Source organism: Microtus oregoni, unplaced genomic scaffold (genome assembly GCF_018167655.1).
Source record: "Microtus oregoni isolate MIOR12 unplaced genomic scaffold, Mior012 000020F_ref0000438, whole genome shotgun sequence".
In the NCBI taxonomy this organism is placed as follows: Eukaryota; Metazoa; Chordata; class Mammalia; order Rodentia; family Cricetidae; genus Microtus; species Microtus oregoni.
In genome coordinates, this window is record NW_024543079.1 from 12,159,996 (window position 1) to 12,177,484 (window position 17,489).

Genomic DNA, 17,489 nt, shown 5'->3' on the forward strand with positions numbered 1-17,489 from the left:
GACCAGGTTGGCTTCAAACTCTTGGAGATTCACCTGCCTCTGCCTCCCGAGTGCTGGGATTAAAGGCATGCGCCACCCCTGCCGGGTGGAAATGGTTTCTTTTCTAGCTGTTCTGAAGAACAGAGTTTTGACTCGGCTGCTCCATTGTTCTGTCAGTTAAAGGGCTTGGCCGTCTCTAGAGGGGGATTCTTAGAACACACTTAACAGAAACATTCTTGGGTCGGAAACTGGGGAATGGGGCACTTTCAGAACCAGCTTCTTAGCATGTGAGTTTACCAATATAATGATGCCAAGCTGATCCAGATAATCCCTCAACAAGATTCTCTCCAGGTGACTCTAGGTCACATTCACAAAACTAGCAATCCCAAGGACCATGCTCTGGGTGACAAGAGCCAGAGCACAGAGGCCAGTGCAAGCCCCAGGGAGGAAGGGTGAGGACGAGGACCAAACTTGGGCAGTGAAGGCGAAAACGTCTAAAGAGGGCAGGGGTCCCGAAGGAAAGGACATTTCAGAGGGAGCAGAGGTGAGGACAGTACTCGGAGTCCTGGGGGTGTTCTCAGGTGGGCAGGGACAATTTGAGAGACCATGGCAGGAAGACATGTTGGCTTGGCCAAATTTTAGGGCAGAAAGGGTTTCTGGGTCATTCAAAATCACAGGACCCCAAGTGGAGCAAGCCTGAGGACTGAAGGCAGGCACCTGGTTAGTGAGCAGAGCTCAGAAGCCCCACCTGCTTCGAGCTTTGCAGAGCTCCCATAAGAAAGTTGACCACGAGACCTTTGCCAGTGCCCAGACCTGCCAAAAAGTACCACAAACATACTTTCTGAGCCTTGTTTGGGGTCTTTTAAAATATCCCTATTCTTTTCTTGAGGAATAACCTATATAGAGTCCCCTAGCTTTAGGACCAACTTGTTAGAGGTTTCCCCTACCTGAGCCAAGCCTTTGCACCTTCCCTTCGTCTCCTGACCCTCTGAAACCACTGATCTGATTGCTATCACCATAGACTAGTTTCGCCTACCTTTGAACTAGAGCAACGGGATCATGCTATTTGAATTGGTTTGGGTCCTGGCTCCTGTTAAGCCACCACCTGCATGTCAGAATAATCTGTAGTGTTTCATAGGTCAGTACTTTGTCACATTTCTGTATAAAATAGGCGTGTCCCTCAAAATTCAGAGGGAATTGGTTCCAAAGTCCCCAAATATGAGGATGCCCAGTCTCTCGCATAAAACGATGCAGCATTTACAGGTAACCCACACACATCCTCCCAGCTCTAGACGGCTGAGCTAAAGCCCCTAAGAGCCACATACGCAATCGTTCCGTTATGTTTCTTAGGGACTGATGACAAGAACGCCTGTACATGGTCAGTGCCAGAGCAATTTTCTTCTTCCAATTGTTTTAGAAAACATTTTGAACCTCCCATTCAGAAGCTGTGGCTACCAAGTGTCAAATGTTACCCACAGACCTAGCACTGCAGCACAGATCGGCCCATTCTCCTGTGGATGGATACTGCACTGTCTCCAGACCAGCTAAACTAGGGGTTTCTCTGCTCCAGACAGTCCATAGGGATGGAGAATCTAGACACAGCACAGGGGTGTGATGAGCACAAAGGGATGCTGAGAGTTTTCTAGAGTGGTTGCACCACCATTAGCTGTGCACAAGAATGTTAGTTGTCCGGTCCCTGCCAGCGCTCAGTATTTCTCCTACTGAATCCCTGCTGTATGAACCAGACCAACACAGTGAGCTTGCACCTCACTGTTGACCCACATCCGGTCTGATCTCTTCTAGCTCCCTGAGCCACTGAGTCACCATGACTGTCTGGAAAGCTGTTCAGGTTGCTTAGCTGGTCTCTCATCCCAAACCTCCCCTCCACGTCTTCTAATCCCGAAATTCTGTGGTCTTGGAGAGACCCAAATTCCTTTTCATTCCCCTGAAGAAAATAGCTTCGCATGTCTCTCAAGACAAAACTTCGAACTCACGACCAAGGTACTTGTCATATCCCTTGCTCACCTCCCGCCCTTCTAGGCTTGTCACCTCCTTCACGCACACAATGCACACACAAACTCTATCTGCCCAAGAAGTCCCTAACCCTCATTCTTCTCCAGACACCAGAATCCCATTAATTTCTCCTAACTCTCTTTACTAAACAGCACGGAGCCTAATTAACGTACTGGTATGATTAACAGTAGTAATATATAGTGATTGCAGGTGACAGTCTCTCTTCTGTCCTCCAACACTCACTCTCCCCTCTTGATTGAGAACATTGGGGTCAGGAGCCGGATTCTACTTAGCCACTAGGATTGCGCTTGCGCGTAGTGCGCGCCCAGGAACGTGTCTAATTAGCTACTAAGTGAGCACGTTGACTCATCTAAACTCTAACAAGCCCGGGGCAAGCCAGAAGGAACCACCCAGAATAGCCTGGGTCTGCGCCCAAGGTTTAAAGGGCCAGATCTGAGCCGCGAGAAGTTTTCCCCGGACTGCACAGACCACAAAGTACAAGAGCTTAGCGGGAATCAGCGCAACTAAGCAACGCTGGCCCTCCCCGCTCGTAAAGAGTAAGGATCGCAATCTGCTGCATATGCATGAGGAGGACCATAGACCAGAGGTTTGGGGCTATCCAAATTTCGCCTGACTAAAAATTCTTCGGGTTTGAAGACTTCAGCGCCCCATAATTTTATTCACGTGCATGTAAAGTCTATAAAAGATCTTCTGTGGCGGATACTGAGGGAAGAGTGTCCGAGGATAGCCCCACTTTGGGCCTGTAGATCAGGCGTCTGCGACGGACAGCCTGATTCTGGACGGGGTCCTTGGGCCGCCCGACTTGAAGACGAAGGGGGCGTCTCCCCAGCTTCTGCGGCGTCGGTGGCGAGCTAAGAAGGAGGCAGGCTGCGGCAGCGACGGCAACAGTGGTGGCAGTGCCATGGCGGGGCTCGCAGGTATCGTGGCGTCGCCCGCCTGGGCGGGGTGAGAGGTCCTCGGCGCGGCCGCGGCGCCATGTTGGCCGTCCGGGGTCACCTTAGGCGCCGCTTGGCCTGTCGCCGGGGCTTTCCTTCCGCGCGGCCGGGGGCGGGCGCACTCTTGTCTGACGTCGGCCGAACCGCCCCGCTTCTCCCCAACCTGGGCCTTGGGGGAGGGGTCCTCTTCCCGTCCCGAGGACGGGTTCCGGGACTCCTGGCTGTCACTCTGGCCTCCAAGGTCAGCGAGCTCCCGGGGTGAGACTTGGAGCACGGGACGCGACCACCACCTCCTCTGCTTGAGCCTTTGGCCAGGGGCTCAGCTTTTGAGAGGCCGGCCATTCTTTCCTCGCCACTTCAGTATCTGTTTCTCTTTCTCTCTCTCTCTCTCTCTCTCTCTCCCTCTCTCCCTCTCTCTCTCTCTCTTTTTGTTCCGTCCGAAGAAGTGTGGGGAGAAGGGCGAACCAGGCCCCGAACCCTCTCTTTGGTGACTGTCTGCTTCGGGTCCGGGTACTCTCCCACCAACTTTTCATCGATTCTGGACACTGGTTCCCTCTCCTCCAGTGTACGGGGAGTGGCCCTCAAGGGCAGCAGAAGGAATGGAATGCCTGTCACACTCGCCTTGGCCTGGAAAGGGGGGGGGATGGGGACAATCGATTTTTCCTCCTCCTTCCAAACCTCTTTTAGTTCCTGTCTAGCCTTCATGTCCCTTTTTAGTTGGGAAACTGTGACCTCTTCTGCTTGATAGGTTCTTTCTGTTTATAGGTTCAGATCCTCCTTTGTCAATTTCAGGGAACTGATGTATTGATGTTTTGGGGACGGCTTCTCTGCCCAGCCTGACATGGTCCAGCCATCCTGTCAGCCTTCTGGAACCCGAAGAAGTTCCATTTTAGGTGCTCATGCCAAGTATTAGAGCGAGCTTACTTTTTTCTTTTAAATCACGATTCATTAATGCCGAGAATTCCTGTCTGGAGATTGGGTTTCTGGAGCCTTGGTCAGTTTCCAGGGATCAGATTAATTCTGTATCTGAAAATGGGCGTCTTCGAGTTGCTACCAAAACAGTTTAACTTCTTGTCTGTTGTTTCTAAGGGGAATCAGAGTTAGGCTGTCCTCTCTTCTTGTTCTCTGTCTTTGAAACACATGCATTCCATTGCAAGTGTGCTGCTGTGTGACCTACCAGGAGCCATGTATTGCCTTCCTCTCTGTCTTCCGGCTAAACCTTGGGAATGTTCAGGAATCCGTCCTGCTGTGGAAGGGGGACAGGATCATTTCCAGAGAAGTTGTGGCAAACGTGTCTCTCTGGCATGTGCAAGAAGTCAGTAGTCACCTGGAAAAAGAGACTTTGATAGACCAGTATATTTTGTGTGTGTGTGTGTGTACACACATTTAAATCTCCTGGGGGCGATCAAGTGCCAGCTGAGATTCTCCTTTTGGGATATTGGCTCCTGAGGAGATCCAAGTTTGAAAGTAGATATCTAGGAAGTGGCCTTGGTGTAATTAGGCTATCTTTGGCTGGCCCCATAGCCCAAGCCAAAAAAACTTAATCCCTGTCCTGTCCCTCAAAGGAATCCCTTCTTTCAACCACGGCTCAGTTACTCTACAGATGGAGGTAACAGTCACCCAGAACCCACATCTCAGAAAGTTTGGTACTTACTGACCTCTACCCTACTGAATTTGGACTGGTCAGTCCAAGAAATAGCCTTCTCCGGCATTAGTCCCTGGCATCTTCATGTTTTGCTAGATTCCCATAAAGCTATTACACTTTGCTCACAGTTCATCTGCTTGCCTTTCCCCTGCTTGGAAGTTGCAGTCTCTTTAGGAAAAAGGGATATCTAGCTCTGGGTACTAAAGGCTTTGCAATAAAAGAACACACCCTGTTATTTTATGTGAGAATAAAATGTTTAAATAGCATATAGCTTATGGAAACATTGTATAAATAAGGTATATTTGGATCAGGCTTGCAGGTATAACATAAAAAAGATGGGGCATGAACACATTCCTTCTGCCTTCTCTAGGTTTAGTTTGCTTTCAGGACAGCAGGGGATAGGGCAGGAGAAGAAAGTGAATAGTGGATATTTCACGTTCTAAGAGCCACCAGAGCAATCCTTGCCTGGAATCCACACTTATCACTGCTGGAGGGTAGATGGAAGGAAGAAGTTTTGCAAGATCATGTGGAAAGCCCTGGGGTTCAGTAGCCCCTTGGCTTGGGGGATGAGGGGACAAGATGCACTGTGTCCAGAGTAGCCACACTCCTTTCTCCCTGCTTTGGCTGCCTTTGAACTCAGCTGGCATCTAGCCTGGACTGAGGTTAGAACATATGGAGCAGTGAAATGGCAGTGCCCCTTCCACATCTCCAAGGGGAGGGTCAACCTTCATTGGGAGCCTGGGTTGATATCTACTCATGGCTCAATGGGTTTAGTATGGCAAACCACAGAAATTCCCAGTCATAAAGGAGGTAGGTGCTGACTGCTGATAAGTAACCCTGGGGCAAAAGACCTGACCTAACTTCGAGCCTTGGTAGCAGCTGTGTCCACCCTGCTGAGGAAGATGGTGTCTTAGAATGCATATCATATCCAAGTCCTGTGGAATCCCGACTGTCTCTGATGTGTGTGGAGTTCATCTGGACCTTAGTAGGGAACTAAAAGCGACCTGACAAGGTAGCCTAAACTGATTTGATGGATGGTAAAGCCAAGGCCACACATAATTCTACACTACTTGCCCCTATTTCCTGGTGCTGAATGAAATTACAAGTATCTTCAAAGGTGCCAATGATTGGCCTGAACATCAGGCTTTTTCAGGGGATAGAGACAGGTCAAGGTTCGAGGGGATCAAGGTGCTTTGCTTTGTGTATTTGTTATGTGCCTAAGGGATTTGAGGAAGTAGCAGGGGATTGGTGGCTTTCCAGCTCATTCCTTTAGTATTGACATAGGAACAGGTGTGCAGTGACAGGGATGGATAAAACTAGAGAAGCAGCTTAACAGGTGGCAGGACTGTTGGGTGAGGCAACTGACACTTGCAAGAAGAGCCATGGCTAACCAAGGAGGGGACTAAGCAGCCAGCCCGCTCTCCCTGATGCCATCAATGGAAGAGGAAAGTGCATCCTGGCGACCTGATGAGGCTAGTAAGGATGTACCAAGAAAACTGGGGGCAGGGGTCGTCCAGCTGGAGGGTTGAGAAAGCCAGGCAAGGTGACCTTGGGGGTGATTCTGGGACCTGGAGCATTGAGCTGGTTGGAGGAGTTGTCAAGTCATGTCTTGTCCAAACTAGTGCCCTTTTTCCTCCTCAGCAATTGTTTCTTGGGGCTCCTGGGTGGAGTTCTGGGGTATAGCTTTATATTCTCAAATCAGCCCTCATGGTTCTCAGGATCCCATTTAGAGGGCCATCCCCATTTACTTTCTCCTCATCTTTCCCAAATTGATAACCTGCTGTGGCATGGCACCTTATCTCGGGACCAAGTAAATGCACCCATTATCCTGGGGAAGGGGAAATGTCCCTTATTCTGAGACAGATGCATACCACTTTTTTGATTGGGGATGAGAAATAGTCTTTTATCTCAGGACAGTATTGAAGTGAGGCAGGTTTGACAGTCTTTGTTCATTCTTGTCTTCTTGTCACCCCCTCCCTTTCCCAAGTGTGTACAATAGATACCTTGCCCAGCTTTAGAGACGTGTGACGCTGTCACAAAAGAAACCACAAAGGAACTTTTTGGTGCACCCCACTGCCCTGCATGATTCTAACACTGTACAAGACAGGAGAGATGATTTTTTATTTTTTGTGGAGGTGGGCCCTGATCTCCAGGAGCTTACAGTCTAGCTGGGGAGACACAACTAATGCACATGTAAACCAGTACAGTTAGTGACTACCACAATATTGACCTCAACTGCTGCGTGAGACCAGGGACAGCAAGATCAGTGAAGGCCCAGGGGTCGGAGAAGGTGTTCTGGTGAAGGTGGGATTCAGTTACTAGTTAAATAGGGCCGAATCAAGTGACACATTTTGGGGAGGGGTTTGGAAGGCCGGGTTGAAAGGGGGAATGAGGGATCAAGGCAGAAATAGGCAAGCCATAGGCAAGGGACAGCAAGAGAGCCCCACTTCCTCCCCCACCCATACCCTCCAGTCCCACCACGCTGCATGCAGTTGATGTTTTCTCTTCTGTACTGAGATTCAGGGCTTCAGCTGGTGATGTCAGAATGTCCATTCTGCTGGTTGTTGGGGTGTTGGATCTCTGTGGTAGGATCTGTCATGTGGCTGAGATGGTGCTGTTACAACTTGGTTCAGATCAGAACGTGGTGCATACGCCCAGATCTCGAGAATTTGCTCCCCTCTTCCCCCTCCTCTCCCACCCTCCGGTAGTGGGACAGGGTCAGAGGGGTTGGGAAGGGAACGGATATCTTCATCATTGTCGGTGCTGCTTCTCCATGGGCCTACCGGCCCCTCACTGACCTTGGCAAGTGCTCCTCTGACGAGGGAGCACAGGGGACCCCCCATTACTGCGCGGCACTGGCTCCCATGCTGGTCGAGAAGCGCAGGAGCACTTGATGACATGGCCGCCCAGGGCTGGGATCTGGGGCCTCAGTTGGGGGCTTGCTGCCTGCGCTTCCCCAGCACCTGCCGCCCGGTCCGGGACACTGTGTGTGCCAGCTTCTGCAGGGAGTACCTGAACACCTGCGGTGAGAGATCCAGGACCCACCCTTAGAGAAGCACCTGTGACTCCTTGTTGTGCTGCTGATACTGCCTGCAGCTTGCTGGTCCTGCGGTGTGTCCGCCCAGCCCGCCGCCGGCCACGCCTGCCTGTCCAGTGTAGCCTGGAGTGGTGGACCCGGCACAGCTTGTCCACGAGTCAGAGTAGCTGTGTGTGAGAGCTGTGCCGAGAGCTGCATGGCTGCAAGCTGATTGGACCCACAACTTAGGTATACCTCACTTCTTGCAGTGGGCTGTGTCCCTGGAGGATTTCGAAAAGTGAATCCTACCCAGTAAATGGCAGCATTCCAGGAACACCTTGAAGGAAATGTGCGATTCCTTTGGCAAAGAATTCCTTGAGCAGGGAACTCTTCCTGCAAAAGGAGCTCTTGGGGTAGATGGTTTTCTGCACAAAGCGCCTTCTTCGAATTCGGCTTTAAGAAAAGCACTTTTGCGCTCGCGCTCTTTTTTTCCATAAAATGATTTGTCCCCTCTTTTTGAAGCTTTTTCCATTTTTTTTTCTGCGAAAGGCATTTTCCTCTAATTGTCTTATTCAAATTGTGTATCTAGTTTTTTTTTTCTGTCCCTTTGTTTCTCATCCAATGCTCTTTATCTAATGGTTTTTTCCCTACTAAGTGCCTTTGTCCGGTTATTTTTCCTACATTGCGCGTTTTCTTTATTTCCTCCCCTTTACTTTTTCCTCTGATTTAATAAGATTCTTTTCGTTGAGTGTTTTTTTTTTACCTGAAAAGTGCCATTTTCTAACTTATTTTTCATCCCTCCCCACAAGCGTTATATGTGTATACAGTGTATTATTTTTCAAAAATTTCCCGCAATGCGCAATTTTTTAAGGCAGAAATTTTCTCTGGGCAAGCTCTAAAGTCTCGTTGCACAGTGCCCCGCCTCCCTCCTGGAGTCGAGTTTGAGTATAGCAGGCGATTCTTACCGCATTGGTCGTGATCGTCAGCAGCGGGCGACCGCCGAACCCCTGAGTCTTTGTTCCCGGCCTGGCGGGGGCGCACTGGGGACAGGGTCTGTGCGAGGATGTGGGCACGCACGCGAACGGGCGGGGACAAATAGTACCACTGTGGCACTTTGGGTCCGGGTGCGCTTCGGGTGCCCTCTCCCATCCAAAGCCCGGGCATATGCTCACCTGGAGCAGCACGCGGAAGATGTACCAACCGATGATTAGCAGTTCTGCTGAAGCTGCTGTCACTGCGGCCATGGTTCTGAGAGTGGGTGGTGGAGAGCGAGGGTTCGCTGAGGTCTACCGGTCTCGGAGTCCGCTGTTGGGCGCACTGCCGCAGCTCTCGTAGCCGTGTACCCTCGCCATCTGAGTGCGCATGCGCGCTTGGTGGGGAGGGCGCTGTTGAGGAGGAGGGGTGGCGGGGGGCGCTCCTCATTCGCCAGGAGAGGAAAAAAAATCCGTCTGTTCTTTCCACACGGACCCCCACCTCCCGAGTCCGCTCGTAACACCCTTCCAGAAGATTCTGCTCTGCCCACTTTTGAAATTCAGTGTTAAATGGAGGGGAGTCATGGCTCTAGAGTTTAGAGTGAGGATAGGGGTGCAGGCTTTTTGATATGACATACCCAAGTCTGCAAATCTTAAACTCATGCCAACTGTTTTGTGAAAGTCCTTGTTATGTACCACTTTCTCGGCTGTTGCTTCCCCATTCTGCCCAGCAGGCGATGGTGGCTGCGATCCCCAGTTGGACCGGCCCTCTGCTCTTAGTAGCTAAAGTGATTGTGTCTGCTCTGGGAAGGATGTAGGAAGGATTGATGCCCTTTGTGTGCGCCGAAGATTTTTGAAGAAATGGTTCAAATGTATTGGGACTGGTTTTCTGTGGCACAGCTGGTATCAATCCCTGTCTTGTGCTCCCCTCCCCCATCTCTAGTAAGTCTGCTGGGTTGGTTTTTTGTACAGGTTGCTTCGCAGCTGGAGCACAGAACAGTATTTTTCAGTAGCCGCCAAGGGTTATATGGCTACTGTCGCCTAGTTTCAAAGTAAAGCTAGTGTCCTTCTCTTAGTGTGATCTTAAAAGCTCTAGTGGAGTGCAGTTCAGGTGGAAAGACCAAATTGCCATCAAGCTACTTGGCACAGAGGCCAAACGTATTTGCCCCTTTGTGGACAGGGATATATATATATATATATATATATATATATATATATATATATTAAAAACTAAGAGAAGCCCAGTTCTGTTCAATGTCAGTAACAGATGAAGGTTGGTTTTTGGTTTTTTTGTTTTTGGTTTTGGTTTTTTTGTTTTTACATTGACTTGAAGTTGACTGGTTTGAGCTAAATGTTATTGGACTATTTGAAAAAAGCAAGCCTGGTCCAAGCTGCCATCTTAAAATATTTGACGCCACTTGACTGTGTCTTCCCGTAGCTTGCCAGCAGCACGCGGAAGTACTGTCTGGCATCTCCAGGTTAGCAGTTCACAGAGATAATTGCTGTGACTTGACACACTCCCGCTCTGGCGCTGCAGATGGGACTAGATACAGAGCCATTTCCTACCACATGGGGGCACAACACCAAATCCATGGTGTCCTGTGGCAACCACAGGGCGGTATTGTGAGGTCTGGGACCTTTGAGGACGGGCCGCAGCCCCAGGAGGCGATACATGATCTCTGCTGGGCAGGGCCTAGGCAAAACCAGTCCACTGTGGGGACCGTGCCCTCCTGGGAGCCCCCAGTAGAAGCCCAGGGAAGACACACCCCAGGAGGCCATCTTAAAGTAGTAATTTGGATAAGACATTCATGGGTGGGTGGGTAGGAAGGGGCATTCACATTTGCTGTTGTTAACCATGATCCATTTTCCCAAATAAGTATACATTTTGTTCCTGTTTTTTTTTGTTTGTTTTTTTGTTTTTGTCTGTCTGTCTGTCTGTTCTTTGTTTGTTGTGTTGGCTTTTCTCTTCAGGATCCTTGCTGCCTTGGTGATCCCAGGCTGACTGCCAGAGAGCACAGCGGCTCAGCTCCTGGAGAGAGAGTCGAAGAAAACGGAGGGCAGCCACCTGTGCCTGCTGGCTCCCATTAGGTCGGTTCCTGCAGCGGTGCCTGGCAGCCTTGGTGAAGGCCCTGCCCGGCAGAGATCATGTATTGCCTCCAGTGGCTGCTGCCCGTCCTCCTCATCCCCAAGCCCCTCAACCCCGCTCTGTGGTTCAGTCACTCCATGTTCATGGGCTTCTACCTGCTCAGCTTCCTTCTGGAACGGAAACCTTGCACAATATGTGCCTTGGTTTTCCTGGCAGCCCTCTTCCTCATCTGCTATAGCTGCTGGGGAAATTGTTTCCTGTACCACTGCTCCGATTCCCCGCTTCCGGAATCAGCCCATGACCCCGGCGTTGTGGGCACCTAACAGCTGCCGAAATAGCTTTCCGAGGAAGCAGAAGATGGGAGGGGAGGCATTGGCATAGGTCATAAAGCATTGGAGTTTCAAATCCCGCAGCCCTGCGGGTGCCACATTCCTAATAGAGCCTTTTGGCCTGTGATGTTTTATCCTTATAATGTGAATAATGGCACTGACCGGTGCTTCTATTGTAGCGTCCTGTAGTCGTGGGTGGTCTTATGGTTGTGCGTTCTGTCACCATCTGGGTCCCAGCTGACGGATTGGCCCACTCCCTTGCTCATCGTTTTGGAGAATCTACACCCATCCTGGTCAACCACCCTTGGGCAGATACAATGCTAGTCTCATTGTCACCTCCATGACCCTTCCTCATCAGGATCGTCCTGCTTCCCTCCTCAGTCCCTTTCCCTGGTTTCCCCTTGGTTCTCTCCCACCCCTTTCCTTTTGGGGGAAGCACCTGTCCAAGACAGGGCTTATTTTTGCACTTATCTCAAATTTGAAGAGATTGCTGACGCCCGAGAGCCTCGCTTTTTCATCCTTCTTTCCCTGTCAAGCAGAAGAGACGGAATCATGTCTTAACTGCTTGTTGTCCACAAACCTCCAGTATTTTCTCTGCCTCATTTAAAGAAAGAAGCAGTGGAGAGACATTGTTCCTTGGCCTGGGTGTCTGGGCTCTTGCCTTCCAGTCCAGCCTCTCTACCTTTGCTCTTCCTTCTGCCTCTCAGCCGTCCTAAGGGGGCCGCCTCTTGTTTGCAGTGCATGCTCTTCAGGAGGGAGGTATGCAGTGTTCTTGTAGATCAGTGGTCCCCAGTGAGTGAATGAGAAAGTATTATGTGTTTCATAGCAGCCATGATTCCCTTGGTAGTTGTTGGGGTATTTTTTTTATGTGCTTTGTATATGTGTGCACGCATGTGTGTGAGAATGTGTGTTTGTGTGTGTGTATGTGCGTACATATGCGTACATGTACAAATACATGTGTATATTCCTTTTGAAGAAGCTTTACTGAATGTGTTCTGATTTTGAGGTTTGGTAGTAGTAACTAGCTAGTAGGTCCCACTGCAGTTTTTATTTAGCATGGGGATTGCAGAGTGACCAGCACAGTGGACTCCAAGGTGGTTCAGACAAGACCCAGGGGAGCAGTGGCCATCACCCTCCTGCCAGGAGCCTCTTCGTTCCTGCACACATAGACTGTACACTATGAAGAACACACAGGACAACTTGGTGACTTGGTACTTGTTTTATATTCTCTGTGCTTCAGTAACAAGTGTTGGCAAATGAGACTTTCCTGGTCCCTGCCCACTGGGGATCAGCATGGTTGTTCTTCCAGTCGGAAATGTCCTCTCTTGTGTGCAAGTGAGGGTGGTGAGCCAGGCACAGAACTGGACGCAAGCACTGGGAAGTGGGACTTTGAGGCCACACTTGTGAAACGTTCGGACTGCTGTTGTAAAGCTTTTTTCTGGTGTGTTCGTTCTACAGCTGTTTGAAATGTTTAATAAAGCTTTATAAACTTTACTTTGTGGTTTTATGTGACTGCAGCATTTGGGTCATGGTGTTGGATTTCTGAGTTGGTGGGGGGCAGGGTAAAACACATGGGGCTGAGTCCTTGGCGCCAAAGTACCTTAGCTAGAGAATTTGATCTGTTCTCTGGAGAGCAGATGGTGGGGTCGGGGAGGGGCAGGGGCAGTGGCAATCCAGGCAATGAACAGGAGAGAGTCTGAAAATTTTCAGAGATGAGACATTTGTACTTCTCAGCTCCCATGACTTCCCGCCTGAAACTTCGCTCCATAGAAGACTTGAGTAATGAATCCCTTGATAAACAATTTAGGACAGCTGGTCATCAAAGATTTTTATGATGCTGCTTTTGAAGTAAAAATAAGTGAAACCCCTCATGGCATCTCAACTGGTAAAATAAATAAGGCTTGCCATTTACCCAGCATACCTTAGGTGCTAGCTGGAAGCACAGAGGGGTAAACCCTTTGCTGTGGATGTGCACGTGTTAACTGTGGCTGTGACCTGGAACACTCAGTTGTGGCAGCATGCCAGGGCCCTTTGCTGGGTATTCACCTGCAAGTCTCCCTCTCAAAAAGCAGAACAGGAGCACTTCCTGAGAGTGGGAGCTGTTATGAGGGCTGCCAAGGTAATGTTTGAAGATGGTTTGGTGACTTTAGGGAAGTTCGTATTGACCTACCTAGACATTTCCTTTATTGTGGGAAAGCTGTATGGATTTATTCCTATTCTTCTGCCCTTTTTACATTCCTGGTAGGTATTGCTGGTCCATGCTTTCCTCTTCTTGATATAACTTTCCAAAGAGCCAGGTGTAGTGGTTCACACCTATAATCCTAGCAGTCAGGAAGCTGGGGCAGGAGGATTGTTCGGAGTTGACCTGAGCTACTACAGAGTGAGACCCTAGCTAATACAGAACAAAACAGAATTCCCAAAGATGTGTCTGTTTGAGAGGAATTTTTCTTTGAAGAATTGCAATGACCATTCTTAGGATGTCTTTTCTCTCTGCTTCAGTGTTGGCCTTCCCTCTTGAGGTCTTTGCTGTGCATAACTGGGGTTCTAAAGAGATTGACAAGTTAAGCTGGGCATAGGGAAAGGCTAGTTTTTTCAACAAACACAGAGACCCTGTACAAGGATTTCAGGACAAGCAGGCCTGACACTCCAGGACCCCACGATTCTAGCCTAGTGGGGAGACTTAGAAAAATAGACAACTGCAGATTGCAAAAACAAACCAAACAAGCAGATGCTTTTGTGTCTTCTCCTGTGGAGGCACCTGGATGATAACTGAAGCCAAACTCATTGCCTATTTTGCTCTTCCTTGGAAAGCAGCTTTCTGTTTTAGATCTTGTGCTTGAGAGTCACGTATAGGCCACCCTCCAGAAGATTTATGGTCCTTTCGGTGGGGTGCTAAGAGCCCATTCTTGGCAGGGTGCTTGCCACCTGGAGGTTCTGTCTGCCCACAGGACTCCCCATATCACCTAGGATGCCACCCTTCTCCCTGAGCTGTCTTCCAGGAAAACAAAGACACTTCGTTTGCAAAAAGGCCTTGGAGGACCTCACCCTGCACTTGAGTTGCCACTGTAGCTCTCTGAGAAGGTGTCCTGCTTCCGCTGTCAGTTTCTGCATAGGTAAAATGTGGTCTTTGGAACAAATACAATTTTCCCAGCCCCAGTGATCTGGGAGTCTTCCTGAATCCTAGGCTCTTTTCAGCCCAGCTGAGGTAGGTGGCTGGAGTGAGTTGGTGGCAAGGGACTTTGGGAGCTGCCTGATGTACTTTGATCAGTGTAGCATGTATGCCCAGATACTACTTGTCTCGGGAACTTCCCTTCATCTCTTTCCTTCTCTGTGTTGAGAGCTTGTCTATGGCCCATCATTCAGCCCTCATGCATGCTGTTGCTCAGGGGTGTCAGAGTTCCTTTTAAGAGACTGAACTCCTGGAGGGCGTGGCCCGTGAGTCCTGCTCAGAGACCAGCCCTTCTATTCTCCAGTTTTTGTCAGAATCTCGTGTATGATGAGACCCTGGGACCATAGTGGAATGATGGCGGAAGTCACAAAATAATCCCACACTAGTTCAGAATTATGAATAATAAAGGGTTATTTATTTAGGGGAGACTTACAGATCACTGTCCTAGATAACAATCCTCTGCACGAACAGGGAACAGGAACAGAGTCTAGCAGCCAGAAGCAAGAGCCTGAAGCAAGAGAGCAAGAACATGCTTTAAAGCTGCATTTATAGTATGAGACCTCGCCCAAGTGGGCTGGTATCTTAAAGGCTATTAGCTGAAGGAGGGAAATGTGCTCCCACAGCAGTGGACAGTTAGTTTCCACCAGCACAGTGTCCTCTTGGGTAAAGAGAAAGGGGATAGTATTTATCAGTCAGGTTGTCCTAAAGATTCTTGACTAGGCACTGTGGTAGGGGTTCTGAGGGTCTCAGAAAGGAACTGATGTAAACTGAGAGGACTGGCTGTCAGACCTGAAGACCAAGAGTGAATACCTGAGCAGTGAAGTAATAAACGAGATCTTGCTGGATCACCATCGAATCCAGCATCTTGCTTACAGATAGATTGAACTGAAAAGTAAAATGAAGAACCACTAGTATCTGGCTAGATACTGGATACCTTAGAGACAGACCCCAAAAAGCTTCTGGGGAAAAAGAACAGTCTGTTTAAACCTAGAGCACTGACAGTTGGGGAGCACTAAGAGAGGGTTTTAAAGTTGAATTGCTGCTAGCAAGCCCCCAAACGGTCCTGAGAACTCCTGTTTCCAGCTGACTAGGAGCCATCCCAGTATACTAGCAGCGTGTGAGATGGGATTCGTCTCTCAGGGATGTAGAGAAGGCCACGCCACATCACTGGGAATGAGGAGAAAGGGCTCAGAAGAAGTAGCAGTGATGAGGTTAGCAAACTAGTACTGGGTGAATGGAGTATGTTGAAAACAGCGTTGTGCATCCTGGTCAGGCAAAGCCAAGTGGCTGGAGGTTCTGTATCGGCCTGGAAAGGGACTGAAGCACTAGGGTCAGGAGTGGACTAAAAGACTAAACACCCTGCTGGGAGGAGTCAGGAGCCCTGGGTCTTGTGCTCTGGCTTTGTAACTTGTACCTGTCCAGATCCCACCACCACCACCTTAGCTTCCTCACCTTAAAATGGAGGCCAGTAGCATCAGCTTCAGGGCAGTCTCGGATGCCACCCTTGCCAGTGGGGCTGCGTGGGCACTCTTGTTCCTTACTAGGCTCCATAGAGCAGTTAGTGCAGGGGCATGTATGAGGGTGCCTTGTTGGATCTGGTTGAACAAGACCCACCCTAAAGACAAATCTCTGGGTAGTCCTGACCTCTCACCTCTTTCCCTGGGCAGTTGTAGAGAACACACACTTGGACAGCTCGTCCATGCTGCTGTTCCCCTGTCCCGTGCTAGTGGTGGCAGCCTTCCAAAAGCAGGGAAACATAGAAGATTATAGGGCCCTGGACTTGATTCCCACCCCTTGGCATGCGACCTTATTCTTTACTGTTCATGTTCCTTGAGGCCTGTTACCTCATTTATTAGTCAAAGAAGTCCTTAACATTTCCAGAGACATCTGTGAGACATTGGTGACCTTTAATTTATTATTGTTACTTGAGTCTTAAAAGATGCTGGCTGAAAGTGTGTTAAGGCAATGAGGTATTTAATCAAAGGATTTTATATTCGAGGAATAAACTTGAATTTTACTCTTGGGTGCAGAAGTGCCCAGAACATTCATGTATAGCCAAGGCAGAAATGGAAGGGCCCATGAGGGAGAGAAACAGACGACGCATTTCAGTGGTTCCCGTTGCTGGTTCCCACTCCTTAGCTGGATCATTGAGGTCCTGCGTGACCCTTAGTCATAGAGGCTTTGTCACTGAACCAGTCACAGAACCTGCCTGACCAGGCCTGGCGCAGTGCCCGTCAGTCTGTGTCTTTATGGAGAAATAGGCAGTGAGGTGACTGGTCTTTGCTAGAAGGCAGGGAATCGCCTCCCAAGACTCCTCTTGGCAACTCTGAAGTGACGAGGATAATTTCCAGACTAGTATTTTGAGAAGAACCTCATCAAAAACACACAGCCCGACATCCTTTCTGTGGAGCAGAGCACATGAGGCAAGCCCCTATCAGGCCTGAGGTAGTGGATTCCTGATGGCATCCTTCTCCCTCCCTGCCCTGTGCCCTCAACCCCACGTACTTGGCAGTTTCCTCTTCTTACTGCCCTCCTGTCTGGTACATTGGTGAACTGGCAGCAAGTGTAGAGTACAGATTTCCTGTTCTGCAACCAAGCTCAGCTCTGGCGAATTGCTCTGTTTGCCTACAGATTGACAGCGACCCACTGACTCTTGATTCCTGAGCTCCAATAGACCATAAACTGAGTTAATTGTTGGCATTGCTCCTCTTGCCTTTCCATCTCCTTTCCTCAAAGATCATGAGCATTGTCACTAGACGTGGGCTCAGAACTGCCTCTCTTCGGCCTCACTCTGCTGCATACCTGCATCTCTGCAAACACACTGCCCAGATGTTAGACTTACTCCAGGCCTATGCCCTCTGCAGCCCTCGGGCTTCTGCTCTGTAAGGCCACTTGCTCACAGATGAACAGGGCTCTTTGTAGGGCTGCTTTTAGTGTATGGCAAAAGGGTTGGCTGGTTTTCACTTACTGGTCAAGTATGAACTAGGTGTTTCCACACTCAGAGCCATTTTGGGGGCTGCTGTGTGGTTCCATTTTGCACAGACAGGAACTATGGCCCCCAGGGGCTTAACACACACCCAGCTCTTGTCATAATGGCCCTCGTAACTTTGCCCATCTACAGCCTGGTATGTGGTTGTGGCTAATACTTGAATTGGTAAGACTAGACTGATTCTTCTGTACCAGTCTGTACACCTGTGTTTCCCAGGCCCATGGCTTTCTCTTCATTCGGATCTAGTCATTTCTGGCTGCTCAGTCTCACCTGTGTCTCTGAGAATACAGCCCAACTTCTTTCAACCCATGGTCCATGTAGCTATTGGGTTTCTGT

General features: G+C 49.5%; 2 protein-coding genes across 3 annotated transcripts; one reads left to right on the plus strand and one right to left on the minus strand.

Annotated features, from left to right (window-relative positions):
- Positions 1-2,799: 2,799 nt before the first annotated feature.
- LOC121460384 (BLCAP apoptosis inducing factor) lies at positions 2,800-12,504 on the plus strand. Its single transcript, XM_041670745.1, has 2 exons — positions 2,800-2,930; positions 10,552-12,504. The coding sequence occupies exon 2, from the start codon at positions 10,726-10,728 to the stop codon at positions 10,987-10,989; it is 264 nt and encodes an 87-aa protein (XP_041526679.1). The 5' UTR covers positions 2,800-2,930; positions 10,552-10,725; the 3' UTR covers positions 10,990-12,504.
- Positions 6,529-9,006, minus strand: Nnat (neuronatin). Of its 2 annotated transcripts, XM_041670743.1 has the most exons (3): positions 8,782-9,006; positions 8,575-8,662; positions 6,529-7,613 (listed from the first exon to the last, which is right to left on the minus strand). In XM_041670743.1, exons 1-3 carry the CDS (start codon positions 8,851-8,853, stop codon positions 7,384-7,386), a joined length of 390 nt encoding a protein of 129 aa, XP_041526677.1. In that variant the 5' UTR covers positions 8,854-9,006; the 3' UTR covers positions 6,529-7,383. The 2 variants fall into 2 exon arrangements, with proteins under 2 accessions (XP_041526677.1, XP_041526678.1); XM_041670744.1 differs by lacking the exon at positions 8,575-8,662 and having other exon boundaries at positions 7,387-7,613; positions 8,782-8,981.
- Positions 12,505-17,489: the final 4,985 nt, after the last annotated feature.